The sequence below is a fragment of the Felis catus genome, chromosome B2 (assembly GCF_018350175.1).
Source record: "Felis catus isolate Fca126 chromosome B2, F.catus_Fca126_mat1.0, whole genome shotgun sequence".
Classification (NCBI taxonomy): Eukaryota; Metazoa; Chordata; class Mammalia; order Carnivora; family Felidae; genus Felis; species Felis catus.
In genome coordinates, this window is record NC_058372.1 from 66369827 (window position 1) to 66387403 (window position 17577).

The following is a 17577-nucleotide window of genomic DNA, read 5'->3' on the forward strand; positions in this document are numbered from 1 at the left end:
GAAGGCTGATAGACATGAATATGAAAACAAACAAACAAACAAAGGTAAAAGAACTTTTAAAGACACTTTGTCCTAGAAAGTACCAAGTGGACTGTAAAAGATATTTTTGAAAACAAAGCTCAGTTTTAGTATTCACATAGAGAGCTGTAAAAAAGTGGAGCAGGTTTGGACTGGAGTAGGTGCCTGTCCGCTGACCTCATTACTTCTGATAGCTTTAATTGTATCTCAGAGTCATTGTTTTTATTGTGGACATTTTCTGATAAGTTAAGGAACAGAAATGAACAAATTGAATGCTATGATGCAGGTTTAAGGAAGTTAACGCTTTTATACCTTTGTAAAGCTTGGAAGAAACTTTCAGTGATAGCTTCAGCTGTGTCTCAGGTTTTTTGTTGTTGGCTTTTTTCTGATTACTTAGGCAAGGGAATGTATAAATTGAATGCTGCGATGCAGGTTTAAGGAAAGTCCCCTATGTTTGGATTAGTTTGCAAGTACAACATTTGAAAAGGAATACCAGTTACCACCCAATCATTCCCACCCTGTCCGTGTTCATCACTGTGTAGCAGGTGGTCCTATTTGAAAACCTAGACTATGTTCTAATCCAGTCTCCTATGCCCTTTAGTTATGAGGGAAACAGATCAGCACAATCCTTAAAAACATTTTAAAGTACATGCCAAAAATTCTTTTCATTATGAAAAACTTCAAACATGCACAAAAGTAGACAGAATAGAATAATAAACCTCAATTGACTATTTATGTAACTGATGATTACCAATATTTTGCCAAATTTGTTTCATCTATCTCCCATTCTACCAACTTGTGTCCCCTGGTCCTCCTTTCCCCCCAAACCATCATTGGACTATTTTATAATGTTTATTTATTTATTTATCTTAGGGAGGGGGGCAGAGAGAGAGAGAGAGAGAGAGAGAGAGAGAGGAGAGAGAATCCCAAGCAGGCTCTACACTGTCAGTGCACAGCCTCACATGGAACTCAATCTCACAAACTGTGAGATTATGACCTAAACTGAAATTAAGAGTCAGATGCTTAACTGTTGAGACACCCAAGCACCCCATCATGGGACTATTTTATTATGTATGTATGTATGTATGTATGTATGTATGTATTTATTAAAAATTTTTTTTTAATGTTTATTTGATTTTGAGAAAGAGATAGTGTGAGAGTGGGGAAGGGGTAGAGAGAAAGGGAGACACAGAATCTGAAGCAGGCTCCAGGCTCTGAGCTGTCAGCACAGGGCTGGATGTGGGGCTCAAACCCATGAACCATGAGATCATGACCTGAGCTGAAGTCAGACACTCGACTGACTGAGCCACCCAGGTGCCCCACCACTGGAGTGTTTTTAAGCAAATTCCAGATATAATTTCATACATTTCAGGTAAGGGCTTAAAAAATAATGATGCCATGATCACACAAAACAAATCGTGCAGTAATTCTTTAATATCACCTATCATTCATCCATATTTAAATTTCCTTAGTTGTCTCAAAGATATCTTTTTATAGCACATTTAGTTAGAATCAAAATCATTAAAATAATTTTAACTGAAATTCATCGATATGTGTATATGTCTCTCTTATTTAGAAAATTAATAGATTTTATTTATTTTATTTTTTAATGTTTATTTACTTTTGAGAGGGGGAGCAGAGAGAGAGGGAGACACAGAATCCAAAGCAGGCTCCAGGCTCTGAGCTATGAGCAAAGCCTGATGTGGGGCTCGAACTTACAAACCATGAGATCATGACCTGAGCCAAAGTCGGATGCTTAATTGACTGAACCACCCAGGTGCCCATAGATTTTATTTGTTAGAGCAGTTTTAAGTTTGCAGAAAAATTGAACAAAAGTATAGACAGTTTCCATATTAGCCCCACTCCTCAATCTTGCTCACCCCATCCAGTTTCCCCTATTATTAACATCTTGCACTGGTGCATTTGTTACAATCGATGAACCAATGTATTACTATCAACTGAAGTCCATAGTTTACATTGGGGTTCACTTTTTGTGTTGTACAGTTCTGTGGATTTTGACACATGCATAATGTCATGTATCCACCATTACAGTATCATACAGAATAGTTTCATTGCCCAAAAAAGTCCCCATGCCCCACCTATCTATTCCCCGACCCCTCTTTCCCAACCCCTGGCAACCAATGGTATTTTATTTTATTTTACCTTTTTTTTTTTTTTTTAGTTTTTTAACCAGTGATCTTTTTACTGTCTCTATAATATTGCATTTTCCTGAGTGACATATAGTTGGAGTCATATAATATGAGGTCTTTACAGGCAAACTTCCTTAAGCATTTAAGATTCCTTTACATCTTTTCTTGGTTTGATAACTCACTTCTTTTTATGGTTGAATACTAATCCATTGTATTGGATGTGTCATAATTCGTTTATTCACCTATTGGAGGACATCTTGGTTACTTCCAAGCTTTGGCAATTATGAATAAAGCTACTATAAATACGTATTGCAGTAATGAGGCATAGAAGCAGAAAAAGGTTCACCTTCAGCCCAGAAGGCTGACCCTGCAGTTTCATTAAGGATCAAATAGGTACTGGCTGCTATATTCTTAAAGGGTCTCATGACTTCCTGTACATTTCACTGATAGTTAATATCAAGCTGAATTATAAGCGCCAGAGAAATGTTGCAAAAGTAGTTTTATAAATAGAAATTCGAAGAAGACATTTATCATCTAATACTCCCTGCACATCCCCTCCCCCTGAGCACTAAGCATATAACTACCAGCTTCACACAGCAAGAGGACAGCCCTTTCTGCCCACAGGTCCTGTCTCCATGCTACCCAAATAAACTTACTAAGTTGCACTATAACACGTCTCAAGAATTCTTTCTTGACCATTTGTTCCCAACCCCACTTCAGCAGGTTTTTCTGTGGACTTCAGTTTTCAGCTCATTTGGGTAAATACCTGGGAGCACGGTTGTTGGATCACATGGTAATAGTATGTTTAGTTTTGTAGGAAACCACTGAGTTGTCTTCTAAAGTGACTACCATTTTGCACTCCCACCAGCAATGAATGGGAGTACCTGTTGCTCCACATCCTCACCAGCAATTGGTATTGTCATTGTTTTGGAGTTCAGCCATTCTAATAGGTCTGTAGAGGTATCTCATTGTTTTTTAGATTTGCAATCCCCTATTGACATATAATGTTGAACATTCTAAGTCTCTCTTTTTTCCCCCTCTGTAACAGTTCTTTACCTGTCTCCTCTTGTCAAGTCATTTATTTGCTAACGAAACCAGCCATTTATTTTGTGGAATTTTCCACATTCTGACAAAATCATGATTGTAAGGTACATGGCTTTTTGATAGAGATTTTGTATCATCATCTTCATGTTTGAAGAGAACACATACAAAAGATCGTATTGGATGGAAAGGCTTTAAGATTCTACTATATTTTACATATTAACACTGAAATTTAATATTTTTAGGGGCACCTGGGTGGCTCAGTTGGTTAAGAGTCCAACTCTTGATTTTGGCTCAGGTCATGATCTCACAGTTTGTGTGTCCAAGCCCCGTGTCAGGCTCTGTGCTGGCAGCATGGAGCCTGCTTGGGATTCTGTCTCCCTCTCTCTCTCTGCCCCTCACCCACTTGTGCTCTGTCTCTCTCTCTCTCAAAAATAAATAAACATTAAAAAAATAAAAAAAATATTTCATTTAGTGAAAATGATAAAATCTAATGCGTATTTTTATCGCTAAACTTCCCATGTCATATATATTTTTTGCGATTGATAAATCGTTATCAAGATGCCTAGTATTTCTGTGGAAACTGTCCCTCAGTCTAGGTAAACTTGCTGGTGCTGCTCAGATCAATTCCTACACATAAGGGATCTTTTAAGTTCTTTATCGCATTGCAAATGATAGGAATAGTTCCTTCTGCTGTCTCCTGACCAGGGTTGATGCATATTAATTAACTTATTAACAGTGTAATAATTTGGATCTTGTGTAAGTTCAAAAGGAATACAAAAACAATACCAAAGCATCGCACAGAAATATACATGGAACTTCATTATTGCCTAAGGAAACCCTGCATTCTTGTAATTGGATCCTTGAGAATGAATGGAATTGCTGGAGATAGTTTCAGCTATCTTGAGGAAACAAAATTGCACTAGCAATTATTTGCTCAAATCTTAGGAAACTTGAAAACTTTTCTGACAGGAGCTGGAGAAAAGTAGGGAAAAATAAATCTTTTCTTTTCTGATAGTTCATTATAAACCCAGTATGTGAAAGTAGAATTTAGAAGTGCTGTGTCAGTTGGGAAAGCACGTGACTCTTGATCTTAGGGTTGTGAGTGTGAGCCCCATGTTGGGTGTAGAGACTACTTCAAAGAAATCTACAAAAAAAAAAAGAGAGAAAGAGGGGTGCCTGGGTGGCTCAGTTGGTTAAGCATCCCACTTCATCTCAGGCCATGATCTCATGGTTTGTGGGTTCGAGGCCCTCATGGGGCTGTATGCTGTCAGCCCGCTTTGGATCCTCTGTCTCCCTCTCTCTGCACACCATCCCCCCGCCCCTCGACTTGTTCTCTCACTACCCCCCTTGCTCGTTCTGTCTCAAAAATAAATAAACTTTAAAAAAAAGTTAAAAAAAATGCTAGTGCATTTCTTTCTCTTTTCTGTAGTAATCAATGGAACAATAGCTGTTATGGTTTCTAGATATGGCTCTAATTGTAGATTTTTGCTATTCCTCTTTTTTTTTTTTAAGTTGCAATGGTTTTAAAACAATTTAGAACTGACATGTTTATCATCCATAAAATGGAATTAATACCTGGCTTCAGTTTAATGTCTACTACAGTTTATTGGGTGGTTTCCTGTGCCAGGTTCTTTATCTTTATGGCTCTTCTCAGGTATTATCTCTGTTTGACAGACAAGGACCTTGAGGCTTGGAGATGGTAAGCAGTTTGCTCATGGACACAGATGGTAAGTGTTGAGGAAGGATCTGAACCTAGGTACTACCTTCTCAAATTCATAAATTTATCTGAAGGTTTAAGTAATATACAAGATGGCAAAATATCCAGAGCAGGGTAGTGTTCCATGAATGCTGATTCCTATCCTCCTAAATCGTGAGAAAGAGAGATGCCCTTTCATGTGTATTTTCCTTTCCTCCCTTTTTTGCACTTAAACATGTGAGATCAGTTTTTTACTAAGCATTATCTTAAACTGGGCTCATTTTAATAAATGATTTACAGTCAACAAGTAGAGAAAAACTTTTATGGCATAAAACCAAAACAAAAAGTAAAAACAAACAAAACTCCAATATATGAGAGGGTAGCACTGATTAATTCCAAATTAGAGATTATCATCATCGTTTTGGGTTGATGATGCTTTTTTTTTTTTTTTTACTTCTAAATATTTTATTATGCTTCTCCTAACTATAAGGACATTCTCTAACACAACCTCAATACCATTATCACATCTGAAAATGTTATCAATAATTTCATAATATCTTCTAGTGTCCAGTCCAAATTCACTTTTTCCAACTATCTCAAAGGTGTCTTTTTTTTTTATTTTTTATTTTTTAAAATTTACATCCAAATTAGTTAGCATATAGTGCAACAATGATTTCAGGAGTAGATTCCTTACTGCCCCTTACCCATTTAGCCCATCCCCCCTCCCACAACCCTTCCAGGAACCCTCAGTTTATTCTCCATATTTATGAGTCTCTTCTGTTTTGTCCCCCTCCCTGTTTTTATATTATTTTTGTTTCCCTTCCCTTATTTTCATCTGTTTTGTCTCTTAAAGTCCTCATATGAGTGAAGCCATATGATTTTTGTCTTTCTCTGACTGACTAATTTCACTTAGCATAATACCCTCCAGTTCCATTCACGTAGTTGCAAATGGCAAGATTTCATTCTTTTTGATTGCCGAGTAATACTCCATTGTATATATATATATATACCACATCTTCTTTATCCATTCATCCATCAATGGACATTTGGGCTCTTTCCATACTTAGGCTATTGTTGATAGTGCTGCTATAAACATGGGGGTGCCTGTGTCCCTTCGAAACAGCACACCTGTATCCCTTGGATAAATGCCTAGTAGTGCAATTGCTGGGTCATAGGGTAGTTCTATTTTTAGTTTTTTGAGGAACCTCCATACTGTTTTCCAGGGTGACTGCACCAGCTTGCATTCCCAAGGTTGATGATGCTTTTTGAGTGCATATAATCTAGAGGTAAAGCTATGAAAGGGCCATGAATGGTCCCTATCCCAGATGACTTTGCATGAATAGGGCTCCAGATTTAGGCCTGGGCCTGAAATTCCTACTCAGCACTACTCCAGAGTCTAATTATATAACAAGTATAAGAGTTACATTTCTTTATTATTGGAAACATCTTGCCATAATAATTTTATCAATAACTTTATTGCCATGTCACATTGTAACAGGAATGTCTACTTCCCTTTTTTTCCTTATTTTGACCCAGTAAGCGTGGACTCTGAGGCACAGAAAAGGATGAGGTAGATCATGTGGTGACTCTAGTAACATGTTGCATAAACTGCTATGACCACTAGGTGGCAGGCTGATGCAGAATGGCAGCACCCTGGGTCTCTGGAGGTTGTTAAAAGTCTGGCTACTTCTCTGGCCACTGGCATGGTGGTAACCATTTGCAGCAGGCTTTTCCTAGATTCAGAATGAAAGTCAAATGAGTTCTGGCATCTATCACTTTATGGACCTCTAGTCCCAATTACCATCCCTCCTGATTTTTACTGTTAGACCTTAACATTTTTTTTAATGTTTATTTATTTATTTATTTTTGAGGGGGGGGGGAGGGAGAGAGAGACAGAGAGGATGTGCCCACCGGGAAGGGGCAGAGAGAGAGAGAGAGAGAGAGAGAGAGAATCCCAAGCAGGCTCCGCGCTGTCAGTGCAAAGCCCAATGTGAGGCCTGAACCCATGAACCATGAGATCATGGCCTCAGCCGAAATCAAGAGTTGGATGCTTAACCAACTGATGTACCATCCAGGCACCCCTCTGCTTTTAGACCTTTAGGTTGAAAAGAGTAAGAATCCTATTCCAGATAGTAGAGCTGTTTCCTAACTATCCTAATGTGATTTCAGGGCCCCTTACATAGACATCTAGAACTCAGAGGCATTGCTGTAATATTCTGAGCCTTTTATTAAAATTCACATAACCCTGTAATGAAAATGTAAAACACTACAGAATTCAGAAGTGGTGACGAGAATTGTAAAGAAGGGCTTATTAACTACAAGCTCTGGAGAGACACTGCAGCCCTGACAAAATTACCTTTGTTTTCAGTGTTTATGAGATGTCAAAATGTTTCAGTCTAAAGTGGCTTCCAGTCATCCATCCTTGGCTGGGATCCAGTTCTTCTCTTTTCTGCCATACACCTTCCTGCTTAGCAATGGTATTGACTCCCATAGTGGCATTCAGTGTCTCAACTAAGACAGAGCAACTTTTGTCCCCATGTTTCTTCAGATTGGACAAAGTCTATTTTTGGCCCAAACTGATCTGCCTTAAATGATCTCTATGGGAGTGATGTTGTCTGGTTCAGTTACTGCCTGTGATTCTTGAATCTTCTTAGACTCTACTCTCCTTTCCCTCAACTCCTGTGTTTCATGGCCCTATCTCTGGCTCCAGTGCTAACATATACCCCTCAAGAGTGGTAGCTTGTATTCTTGCTCAGAATTCCAACTCTGCCTTGTTCATCCTGTCACCATGTTACTGGCTTGTCTCTACTGCTAGCATCCAAACTTCTTGCCTATACTACTCTTCTATTTCAAGACTCTTGATGCTGTCACCATTGTGTCAATTCAACTCTACTTTTTCCACATCCCTATGGTTACTTGATGGAAAGTAATTAATAGGAAATGCAAGAGACTGTGCAGACAAACTCTTAGAACAAATGAGTTCAGCAGGGTTGCTAAATATAAGATTAATACACAAAAATTAATGGTATTTAAAAAAAATTTTTTTTAATGTTTATTTACTTTTGAGACAGAGAGAGACACAGCATGAGCAGGGAAGGGGCAGAGAGAGAGAGAGACACAGAATGTGAAGCAGGCTCCAGGCTCTGAGCTGTCAGCACAGAGCCCGGCGCGGGGCTCGAACTCACAAACTGTGAGATCATGACCTGAGCCGAAGTCGGCCGCTTAACCGACTGAGCCACCCATGCGCCCCTTAATGGTAGGTATTTTTTATACCGTCAGTATCCCATTAAACATTGCAATAAAAATACCGCTTACAATAACATCAAGGACTATGAATCTTTAAATTTTTTTTTTAACATTTATTCATTTTTGAGAGACAGAGACAGAACATGAGTGAGGGAGGGGCAGAGAGAGAGAGAGAGAGGGAGACACAGAATCTGAAGCAGGCTCCAGGTTTTGAGCTGACAGCACAGAGCCCAACGTGGGGCTTGAACTCATGGACGGTGAGATCATGACCTGAGCTGAAGTCGGACACTTAACCGACTGAGCCACCCAGGCGCCCCTGAATCTTTTTTTTCCCCAATGTTTATTTATTTTTCAGAGAGAGAGAGAGAGAGAGAGAGAGAGAGAGACAGAGAGAGAGAGAGAGAGAGAGACAGAGCATGAGTGGGAGAGGGGTAGAGAGAGAGGGAGACACAGAATCTGAAGCAGGCTCCAGGCTCTAAGCTGTCAGCACAGAGCCCGATATGGGGCTCGAACTCACATCACAAACCATGAGATCATGACCTGAGCTGAAACCAAGAGTTAGACACTTAACCGACTGAGCCACCCAGGTGCCCCAGGGACTATAAATCTGACAAAGGATATGCAGACCTTTATGGAGAAAAAGCAAAAAATGTTATTGTAAAACATAAAAACATAAATCTAGAGCTATACCATGCCCATGGATGGGAGCATTCAATTTCATAATGGTGTTGATGCTCCTTAAGTTATCTATAGGTTAAATGAAATTCAAGTAAAACTGCCACAACACTTTCTGCCATGGAACTAGACAGACTCTAAAGTCAATATGGAGGAGTAATAGTCAAAGAACTGCCAAAAGCAATTCTGAAAAGCAACTAGGAGAGATGATTTACATATTAGACATTAAAACTTAATATAAAACTATATTAATTAAAGCATATGGTGTCTGGTCCAATGATAGATAAATAGGTCAGTAGAAGAGAAATGAGAGCTTAGAAATAGACTGAAGTATTTGTGGCAGATTGATGTAAATATATTAGAATTTCTTTCTGTGAGAGACAGAATTCTCAAAATGGCAATGGCTTAAACAGGATAGATGTGTATTTCTTTCTCACCTATTAATGCAGAGGAAGTGAGGGAGCAACTTTTTATACCACTTCTTATAACTTTTTATACCACTGTGCATGGCCAAATTTCCTAAACTCAACTAATGGCTCAGGATGGTTCCTCCAGCTCTAGCCAACATGTCTGTATTCCACCAGAAGACAAGAGGTTTAGGAAGGAAGAAGGTATGTCTCCTCCCTTTGGGGACATTTCCTGAAGTTTGCATACACTACTTCCTCTAACAACTTGTTGGCCAGAACATGGCCACATTCTGCTGTAAGTAAGGCTGGGAAATGTACTTAAGTCTGAATGCCCAGGTTTCCAGTTAAAATTTTTGTTACTATAGAAGGAAATGCAGACAAAATACTGAAGAACTAAAAGTCTGTTCAGGTGGCAATACAAATAAATTAGAGAAAGAATCATTATTTAACCCATTTATTGGGACAGTGGATTCCTATGGAAAAGTAAAATCAGATACCTTCCTCACACTGTATGTAAAGAAAAAATTTTTATGGATTAAAAATCTAGACGTGAAAAAACTTTAAGACTACTTGAAATTATGGGAGAATATCTTTTTGACTTTGCAGTAGGAAGAGATTATTTTTTAACAGAAGGCACAGCCCATGAAATAAAAGTGTGACAAATTTGCCCATACCATAAATACAAATTTCTGTACCACAGAGGAGAGAATAAACAAAAACTAGAGAGACTGAGGGAAATATTTGTAACTTATACATTAGGATAACATTTCAGTCCAGCACACATAAAGTTCCTACAAATCTGTGAGAAAAAGACAACCTAATACAAACGGGAGAAAAGATCTCATGAGGCCATTTATAGAAGATGAAAATTAATATGCGAAGATGTACTCAACCTTACTAGTATGAGTACTGAGTGGAAGGGTGTATTCTAAATGACGATGATGGTTGCTTCTGGACAGACAATGTCAAATATCTAGTGAGGGAGAGGAAGAGAATGGAGGAGAGAACAAAGAGGTAGGTGTTGAACTTGTCAGGAGTTGTCACATAATTTTTTAAGTTAAAAAAAGAAAGGAACAAAGCCAAACCACAAAACCCTCTCAGTTGGGTTTTTCTCAACTTTGCCCACTCTTGGACGAGACACACTGTCTATTTATCCATTAGTCCCTGTGTGTACAAAAGAGAGTAGAAGGAACAGTCCTCCCTGCATCGTCCTGGACCCTTGCCATGGCTGAGAAGGTTGACCCACCATTTGTGTAGAAATCCTGTAGCTCCAATTCTCTTTGATGCTATATCTCTATGAAGGGAAATGCAGGCATCTTATCTTGACTTTTGAAGAAGAACCCTGCTCATTTCTTTTCTTTGCTCATGCAAGAGGAGAGCATCCCATGTTCCTTGTCTTCAATAAACTTCTGCTACACTGACTCCTGGGGACATACAGGATACCTGAGTCAATTTGTTTTCTCTCTCTTGGCAGGCCATCCTCCCAGCTAAAGCCCAAGAATTCTTGATGAAGTATCCAGTGGTCCTGATCCATGGGTTGTGCCTAGCTAATTTAAAAAGAAAAGGAGGGTCACCTGTGTGGCTCAGTCAGTTGAGCGTCTGACTCTAGATTTCGGTTCAGGTTATGATCCCAGAGTCCTGGGATCGAGCCTTGCGTCGAGCCTTGTGATAGGCCCCGCGGTGAGTATGGAGCCTGCTTAAAATTGTCTCTCCCTCCCTCTGCCCCTCTCCCCCACTTACATCTGCTCTCTCTATAAATAAATAAAAAAATAAATGGAAGAAGTAAAAATTAAAAGAGAAAAAAGGCAGTATGCAATAATAAATTATTTCAGTAACTGAAAGAGGCATCTGAATGAAGTCCTCATTAATATATGATTTTTTAACGTATTGAAAATGAAAATGTCATCTTTCTGTAAGAGACTAGTTCAATGGTGGTAGAGTACCAGGCCCTATAGGAGTCAAAGTATATATTTGGTGCCAGTGAAAGCAAGGAATTGAGAACAGCAGCTGTGTGGCTCTTGGGCCAGCTGACCCTGGGAGGGGAGCAGAAGCCAAAATGAGCTAAATATGTATGAATGCACACAGGCTCAGGCTGAGTCCTGAGGTGGGAACTGCATGGCAAAGGCAAGTCTAGCCATTATGGATGAACTGAGTCTAAGATCTGGAGGCAGGTCAGCAAAGACAGTGAAACTAGGCACTACAAACCCAAGGATATGGTTGGCTTCATGACTCATTTCTGTTTTGTTTCCATTTCAAATCATTTTTATTTTTGTACATTGAATACTTGGTTTATATTCTAAATATATTAGAATCAGATTTATGTAATGCTATTCACATAGGTTTTATTCTTTCCTGTTATACAATTCCTTTTTCCAAAAATCTGTGATTTGATAAAAGTTCAATAAGCAAACACATTTTAGCACATGGGAGTAAATATATCCTTATAACATCCCTTGAAGCTTGATTGGATGAAACTTATGATTAAACTATGACAGTGGGGGGCAGGGCCCTGGGTGGCTCAGTCAGTTGAGCATCCAAGTCTTAATTTTGGCTTAGGTCATGATCTCATGCTTTGTTTGTGAGATTGAGCCCCTGGTATGGGCTGTGTGCTGACAGCCTGGAGCCTGCTTGGGATTCTCTCTCCCTCTCTCTCTGTCCCTTCCTGGCTCACACACATTCGCACATGGGCACACACTCTCTGTCTCTTGAAAGAAAGAAAGAGAAATAAAGAAATAAAGCAATAAAGAAAGAAAGAGAGAAAGAAAGAAAGAAAGAAAGAAAAAGAAAGAAAGAAAGAAAAACAAAGAAATATTAAAAAAATACGACAGTGGAAATGTATGCCGTAATCAAAAGAAAAAATATTGAAGAATGGGTGGAGAACTTGCTTTCTCATTGACCTCAAGGGTGTGCTGGTTTTGTGGGGGCAAGACAGGATGTGAAAGATCACCTTTCATGTTCTGGACAGGCATGAGAGAGAAGTGGCAGTGGAGAGCTTTGAGGCAACAGTAGGCTCACCATACAGCTTGCCAACCTCGCCCAAGGGGAGAATCCCATGGGGAAAGGCTTGACAGGCTGGCACTGACTCAGGAATTCCCTCCCACAAGGAGATGAACTGATGGGGAAGGAGGGATTTGGAGCAGTCCAGGGCTGCTACAGCTGCTTACTAGTGCGCTCCAGATCCAGGTACCTTGTACCTATCTTTCCTTCTGTTCTCCTCAGGTGGCTTTCATCCTCTGAGTTGCAAGGTCTGATGCCTGTGTCCTGGGCAGGTTGGAAGCAGACAAGCCAAAGGCCTGCTCTCTTGGGGTGTTGCTTTTTTATTCAGGGAGAGAATGCATTCTCTGCAGTCTGTTTTTGGATGTATTGTCGTGCAGAATTATGTCACATGGCCACGTCTAGCTGGATTGAAACTAGAAAGGTGTATTTTACCTTTCCAGCTCTGAAAAAGGAATATATGGCAGAGGGAGTCACTGGATCACTTTCTGGTAGTCAATATACAGTGTTCATTTCTAAGGTTACACAGGTGCCAAAAGTGAACAATGAATATGAAAAGCAAGGAGAAGCCAAGAAGTTAAAATGTTGGTAACAGAACAAAACAAAGTATTAGGTCAATGTAACAATTAACCTTTGGTGTGTATATACTACTGGTGAGGTTTAAAAATCTTGACATATAGTGTGAAAACAATTACATATGCACATAGTTTAAAGATTCAGATAATTCTACAAGACTTAGTAGAAAAACAAAAGAAAACCCAGCAATCCCCATTACCTACAATTGTCTCTTTCTAGAGGAAGTCATTTTAAACTGAGAATTTTCTTTCCTTGCATTTCTAGTTCCAGTTTCATCTTTCCACTGGCTCTCCATCTCTTCATTGAAGCCTTACGTAAGTATCTTCCTTAGGCTGTGGTAATTTAGGACACAATTTTTGGTCATAATTTTCATTTTCTTTGTGATGATATTTTTCTGGTGAGTTTTATTAGCTCTTTTTCTGTTTAAGTTTTTTCCTTTTTTTTTTTTAAGTTTATTTATTTTGAGAGAAAGAGAGGGAGAGAGAGTGTGCACATGAGCGGGGGAGGGGCAGAGAGAGAGAATCCCAAGCAGGCTCCGTGCTGTCAGTGCAGAGCCTCATGTGGGGCTTGAACCCACAAACTGTGAGATCATGACCTGAACCAAGATCAAGAGTGAGATGTTTAACTGACTGAACCACCTAGGTGCCCCTTAGTTTTTTCCTTTAAACTGATTTTTTTTGTTTCTTCGTATAAATCTTGTTTTGGTACAAAAATATTTTCATTATGGAAAATTTTGAACATATACAGAAGTAGAGAGAAGAGTAAAATGAATCCCCATATACTCATCATTCAGCTTCAACAGTCATCAACTCACAGCCGTATAATTCCATCTTTGCCCCACCTGCTTATCCCTTCCTGTATTGTTACTTTTTGTAGTAAAATATACATAACATAAAATTTACCATTTTAACCATTTTTTTTTAAATTTTTTTTTTCAACGTTTATTTATTTTTGGGACAGAGAGAGACAGAGCATGAACGGGGGAGGGGCAGAGAGAGAGGGAGACACAGAATTGGAAACAGGCTCCAGGCTCCGAGCCATCAGCCCAGAGCCCAACGCGGGGCTCGAACTCACGGACCGCGAGATCGTGACCTGGCTGAAGTAGGACGCTTAACCGACTGCGCCACCCAGGCACCCCTTAACCATTTTTAAGCTAATGTTCTTTGTCATTAAGTACATTAGCATTGTTGTGTAACCACCACTACCATCCATCTCCAGAACTTTTTCATCTTCCCACACTGAATCTCCCTACTCGTTAAACAATAACTCTCCATTCCTCCCTCTCCTCAGCCCGTGGCAACCACCAGTGGAAGGTACTCTGTATCCCCATAAGCTTGACTACTCTAGGTACCTCATATAAATGAACTCATACAACATTTGTCCTTTCATAACTTGCTTATTTCCCTTAGTTAGCATGATATTTTCAAGGTCCCAACCTGAGCATGAATTTCCTTCCTTTTTAAGACTGAATAATATCTCATTGTAAGGATACATCACATTTTATTATTCATCCATTCATCAAGGACACTTGGGTTGCTTTCACCTTTTGGCCTTCGTGAAGAATTCTTCTATGAACAAGGGTGTACAAATATCTGTTTGAGTCCCTACCTTCAATTTCAACTCTTTTAGGCATATGCTCGGAAATGGATTATTGGATTGTATGGTAATTCTATGTTTATTTTTTTTAGGAGCTGCCATACCATGTTTCACAGTGGCTGCACCATTTACACTCCTACCAACAATGCACAATGCACCTTTCAACAAAGGTTTCTACACCCCTTTCTAATACTTGTTATTTTCTGTTTTGTTTGTTTTTGTTTTTATAATTTTTTAAAATGTTGATTTATTTTTGAGAGAGAGAGGGACAGAGTACGAGCTGGGGAGGGGCAGAGAGAGAGAGAGAGGGAGACACAGAATCTGAAGTTGTGCTGACAGCTCAGAGCCCAATGCAGGGCTCAAACTCATGAACCAAGAGATCATGAGCTGAGCTGAAGTCAGACACTTAACTGACTGAGCCATCCAGACGCCCCATGTTTTTGTTTTTATAATAGCCATCTTATAGGTCTGAATTGGTTCCTGTGTTATGAAGCAAATCCCAGATGTAATATTTCACCCACAAATATTCAGTATGTATTTCCAAAAGATAAACACCCTTTTAGAAAATAGAACTCAAAAAAAGAAAATAGAACCCCAATGTAAATAATTAATAAAATTTTTAAAATATCATCCATTATCTTGTCGGTATTCACAATTTCAACCATTCAGAAATGTAATAACTTCTTTTTTAGGTTTTTGGTTTGTGATGGAACCAAATTTTTCATAATATATTGCTATTAGTTGTCTTTTAAGTCCCTTTAAATCCATAGTTTCCATTCTTTTATTTTTCCTTGCAATTTATTTGTTGAAGAAATTAGATTGTTTTATAAATTTTCCTGTGGTCTGAATTTTGTTAATACATCCATGTAGTATTTAATATGATCCCCTATATTTCCTTGCAAATTGGTAGTCGAATCTAGAGGCTTGATCTGATTTGCATTCAATTTTTTGGCAAGCCCACTTAGGTGGTATGGGTTCTTCTACTGGGAGACATACTATCTGGATGTCTCCTTTTGTGATACTTAGTGGGCATTTATGATCATTGTTTAGGTCTGCATGATCTATGGTGGCTGCTATTAGTCACATGTTGCTTTTTACATTTAAATTAGTTCAAATTAAATAACATTAAAATTCAGTTTTTCAGTTTTACTAGCCACATGTCAAACGCTCATAACCTCATGTTGCTCATGGCTACTGTGTTAGGGCAGATGCAAAGCATTTCTATCATTACAGAAAGTTCTCCTGGGCAGCACTGGTCTAGATCTATTAATTCATTAAGGGTGTGTTTCGGTGCTGCTCTAATTCTCATATTCATTTTACATTTATCAACTCAAAAACTTGTATAAGGAGAAATGTCCTCATATCCACTAGTTACCCAGTGATACAGTTTGTATAGGAAAAGTGGAATAAAGTTTAATTCCTTCCCTTCAGTGAGGTCGATTCTGTAAGTTATAGATCAATATACCATGCTTGTATCAACATAATTATGTAATTATTGTTTATTGCAGACCCAACTAATGAATTACAGTTATACTTCCCTTTTTATTCAGTTTTCTTTTTCCTTGAGCATCTAATTTACTTTACCTTTTATTGCATTATCTTACAATATTGTTGTTTCAATTTTCTCCCCTAATTTTCCATCGTGTTAATCTATTCTATTAAGATCTCCCTTCCCCCTCTCCCCCCTTGAAATCTTATTCTTAGAATTCTTCCTGTTGAAACTTCTTTCTTCATTGCTGTTCGGGGTTATATATACTTTTTCCTGAGTCTTACAACTTCCTTTGTCTTGGCTTTTTAAAATTGGTTTGCTAAATATGTCTTCCTAAAGTAACTTCCTAAAAAGAGTTTGTGGAAGGCAAAGTTTCAGAGCCATTCCACTTCTGGAAATATTTTTCTTCTATCTTCACTCTTGTTTGATATTTTGGTTGGACATAGAATTCTAATTTTAAACTCTGTACTGTCATATAGAAAGTTAAAGATATGTCTCATTATTATTATCCCTAGTTAATTTCAATATCATTCCTTGTTTTCCAGTGGACAGGGATTTTTTTTTCTTTCTGTTCTTGGGTAAAAAAATTCTCAGGGAATATTTTGGTGTTCTGTGCAGCATTCTATCGATATAGGCCTCAAATAGATGATGTATATAAATTGACATTAATTTCATATATAATATTTCTGAAATGTTACAAATTTGAGCGTGTAAAAATTGAACAATAAACTCTAGGATGTGGTGTGTGCTGTAAATCAGCAACTAATGTTTCTCCTAAAGCCAGTTTCACTGGTCTGAGAATAAAGGGGTGGAAATAAGAGTGGTTCCTCTATTACCTCTAGTGATCCACTACTGAAATTTTTGCTTCTAATTCCAGAGTAACATTGGGCTCTGCTGGTGTAGAGGTCTCGGTTTCCAAGAGAGCACTTCTTCTAGTAGGGGACTGCAATGTTTCAGCTAAACTGGTGGTTGAGATTGATATCTGGTCACTTGGGGCTCCTCATGTCAGTGGATCAATAGCCAAAGAAGAGGTTACTCTATCTATTGGCAGGAGTGAGTGAATGATCCTGCTTGTCAAGGAGTTGCCACCACACACTGAAAGTTTGGAGTATTTCTAGAATGCAGAAGATATACTGGGGCATCTCTTAGTTTTCCCAGGTCCCATGATTAAGATCAATAGAAAACAACAATACGATATAGGAAGAACTGCTAATGGCCCAGATCCTTTAGGAATGAAGATTTGGGTCACCTCACCACACAAAGAACCATGCAAAGAAGTTAGGTGCTTATTGAGAGCAGAGAAATATGTAGTGGAAGAAGGTAGTTTATAAATACCATCTACTTCCATGTGACCAGTAGCAAAACTGAGGACTGTACCCTCATTTCTCAAAGTGTATTTGCACTTCCCTCTTGTTTTGCTATAAATACATTTGTGTACATATTAACCAAATATTTTTTTCTCCCTGTCATTCTTTTATCATATGTGTTAATAGTAGCTATTAACTTATACCTTGGTATTATATAGGATCTCAAAGTGAGAATGTGATTCAGCTAGATGAGGCATGAACAAAGTCCAAAGATGATTAAAGGAATTTTGTATCCCCTTTTGGAGAGTGCATATGCAGCTCTTGGTGAAAGATGCCAGCTTCTCTTGCAGATTACCCATAACAGCACAGTTGGAGGTGC

The 17577-nt window shown here is 38.6% G+C and overlaps 1 protein-coding gene across 4 annotated transcripts in view; it reads left to right on the forward strand.

Annotated features, from left to right (window-relative positions):
- Positions 1–4893: 4893 nt before the first annotated feature.
- The window catches only part of CD109 (CD109 molecule), a 151858-nt gene continuing 139174 nt past the window's right edge, over positions 4894–17577 (forward strand). The window contains exons 1-3 of one of the 4 annotated variants that reach the window (XM_045057742.1): positions 10723–10916; positions 13071–13120; positions 14495–14572. In XM_045057742.1, coding sequence (XP_044913677.1) covers positions 14548–14572 — 25 coding nt within the window. In that variant the 5' untranslated portion in view covers positions 10723–10916; positions 13071–13120; positions 14495–14547. Of the gene's footprint in view, positions 4940–10722; positions 10917–13070; positions 13121–14494; positions 14573–17577 lie in introns of those variants that run through there. The other 3 variants (XM_045057741.1, XM_045057740.1, XM_023254142.2) reach the window with 3 other exon arrangements.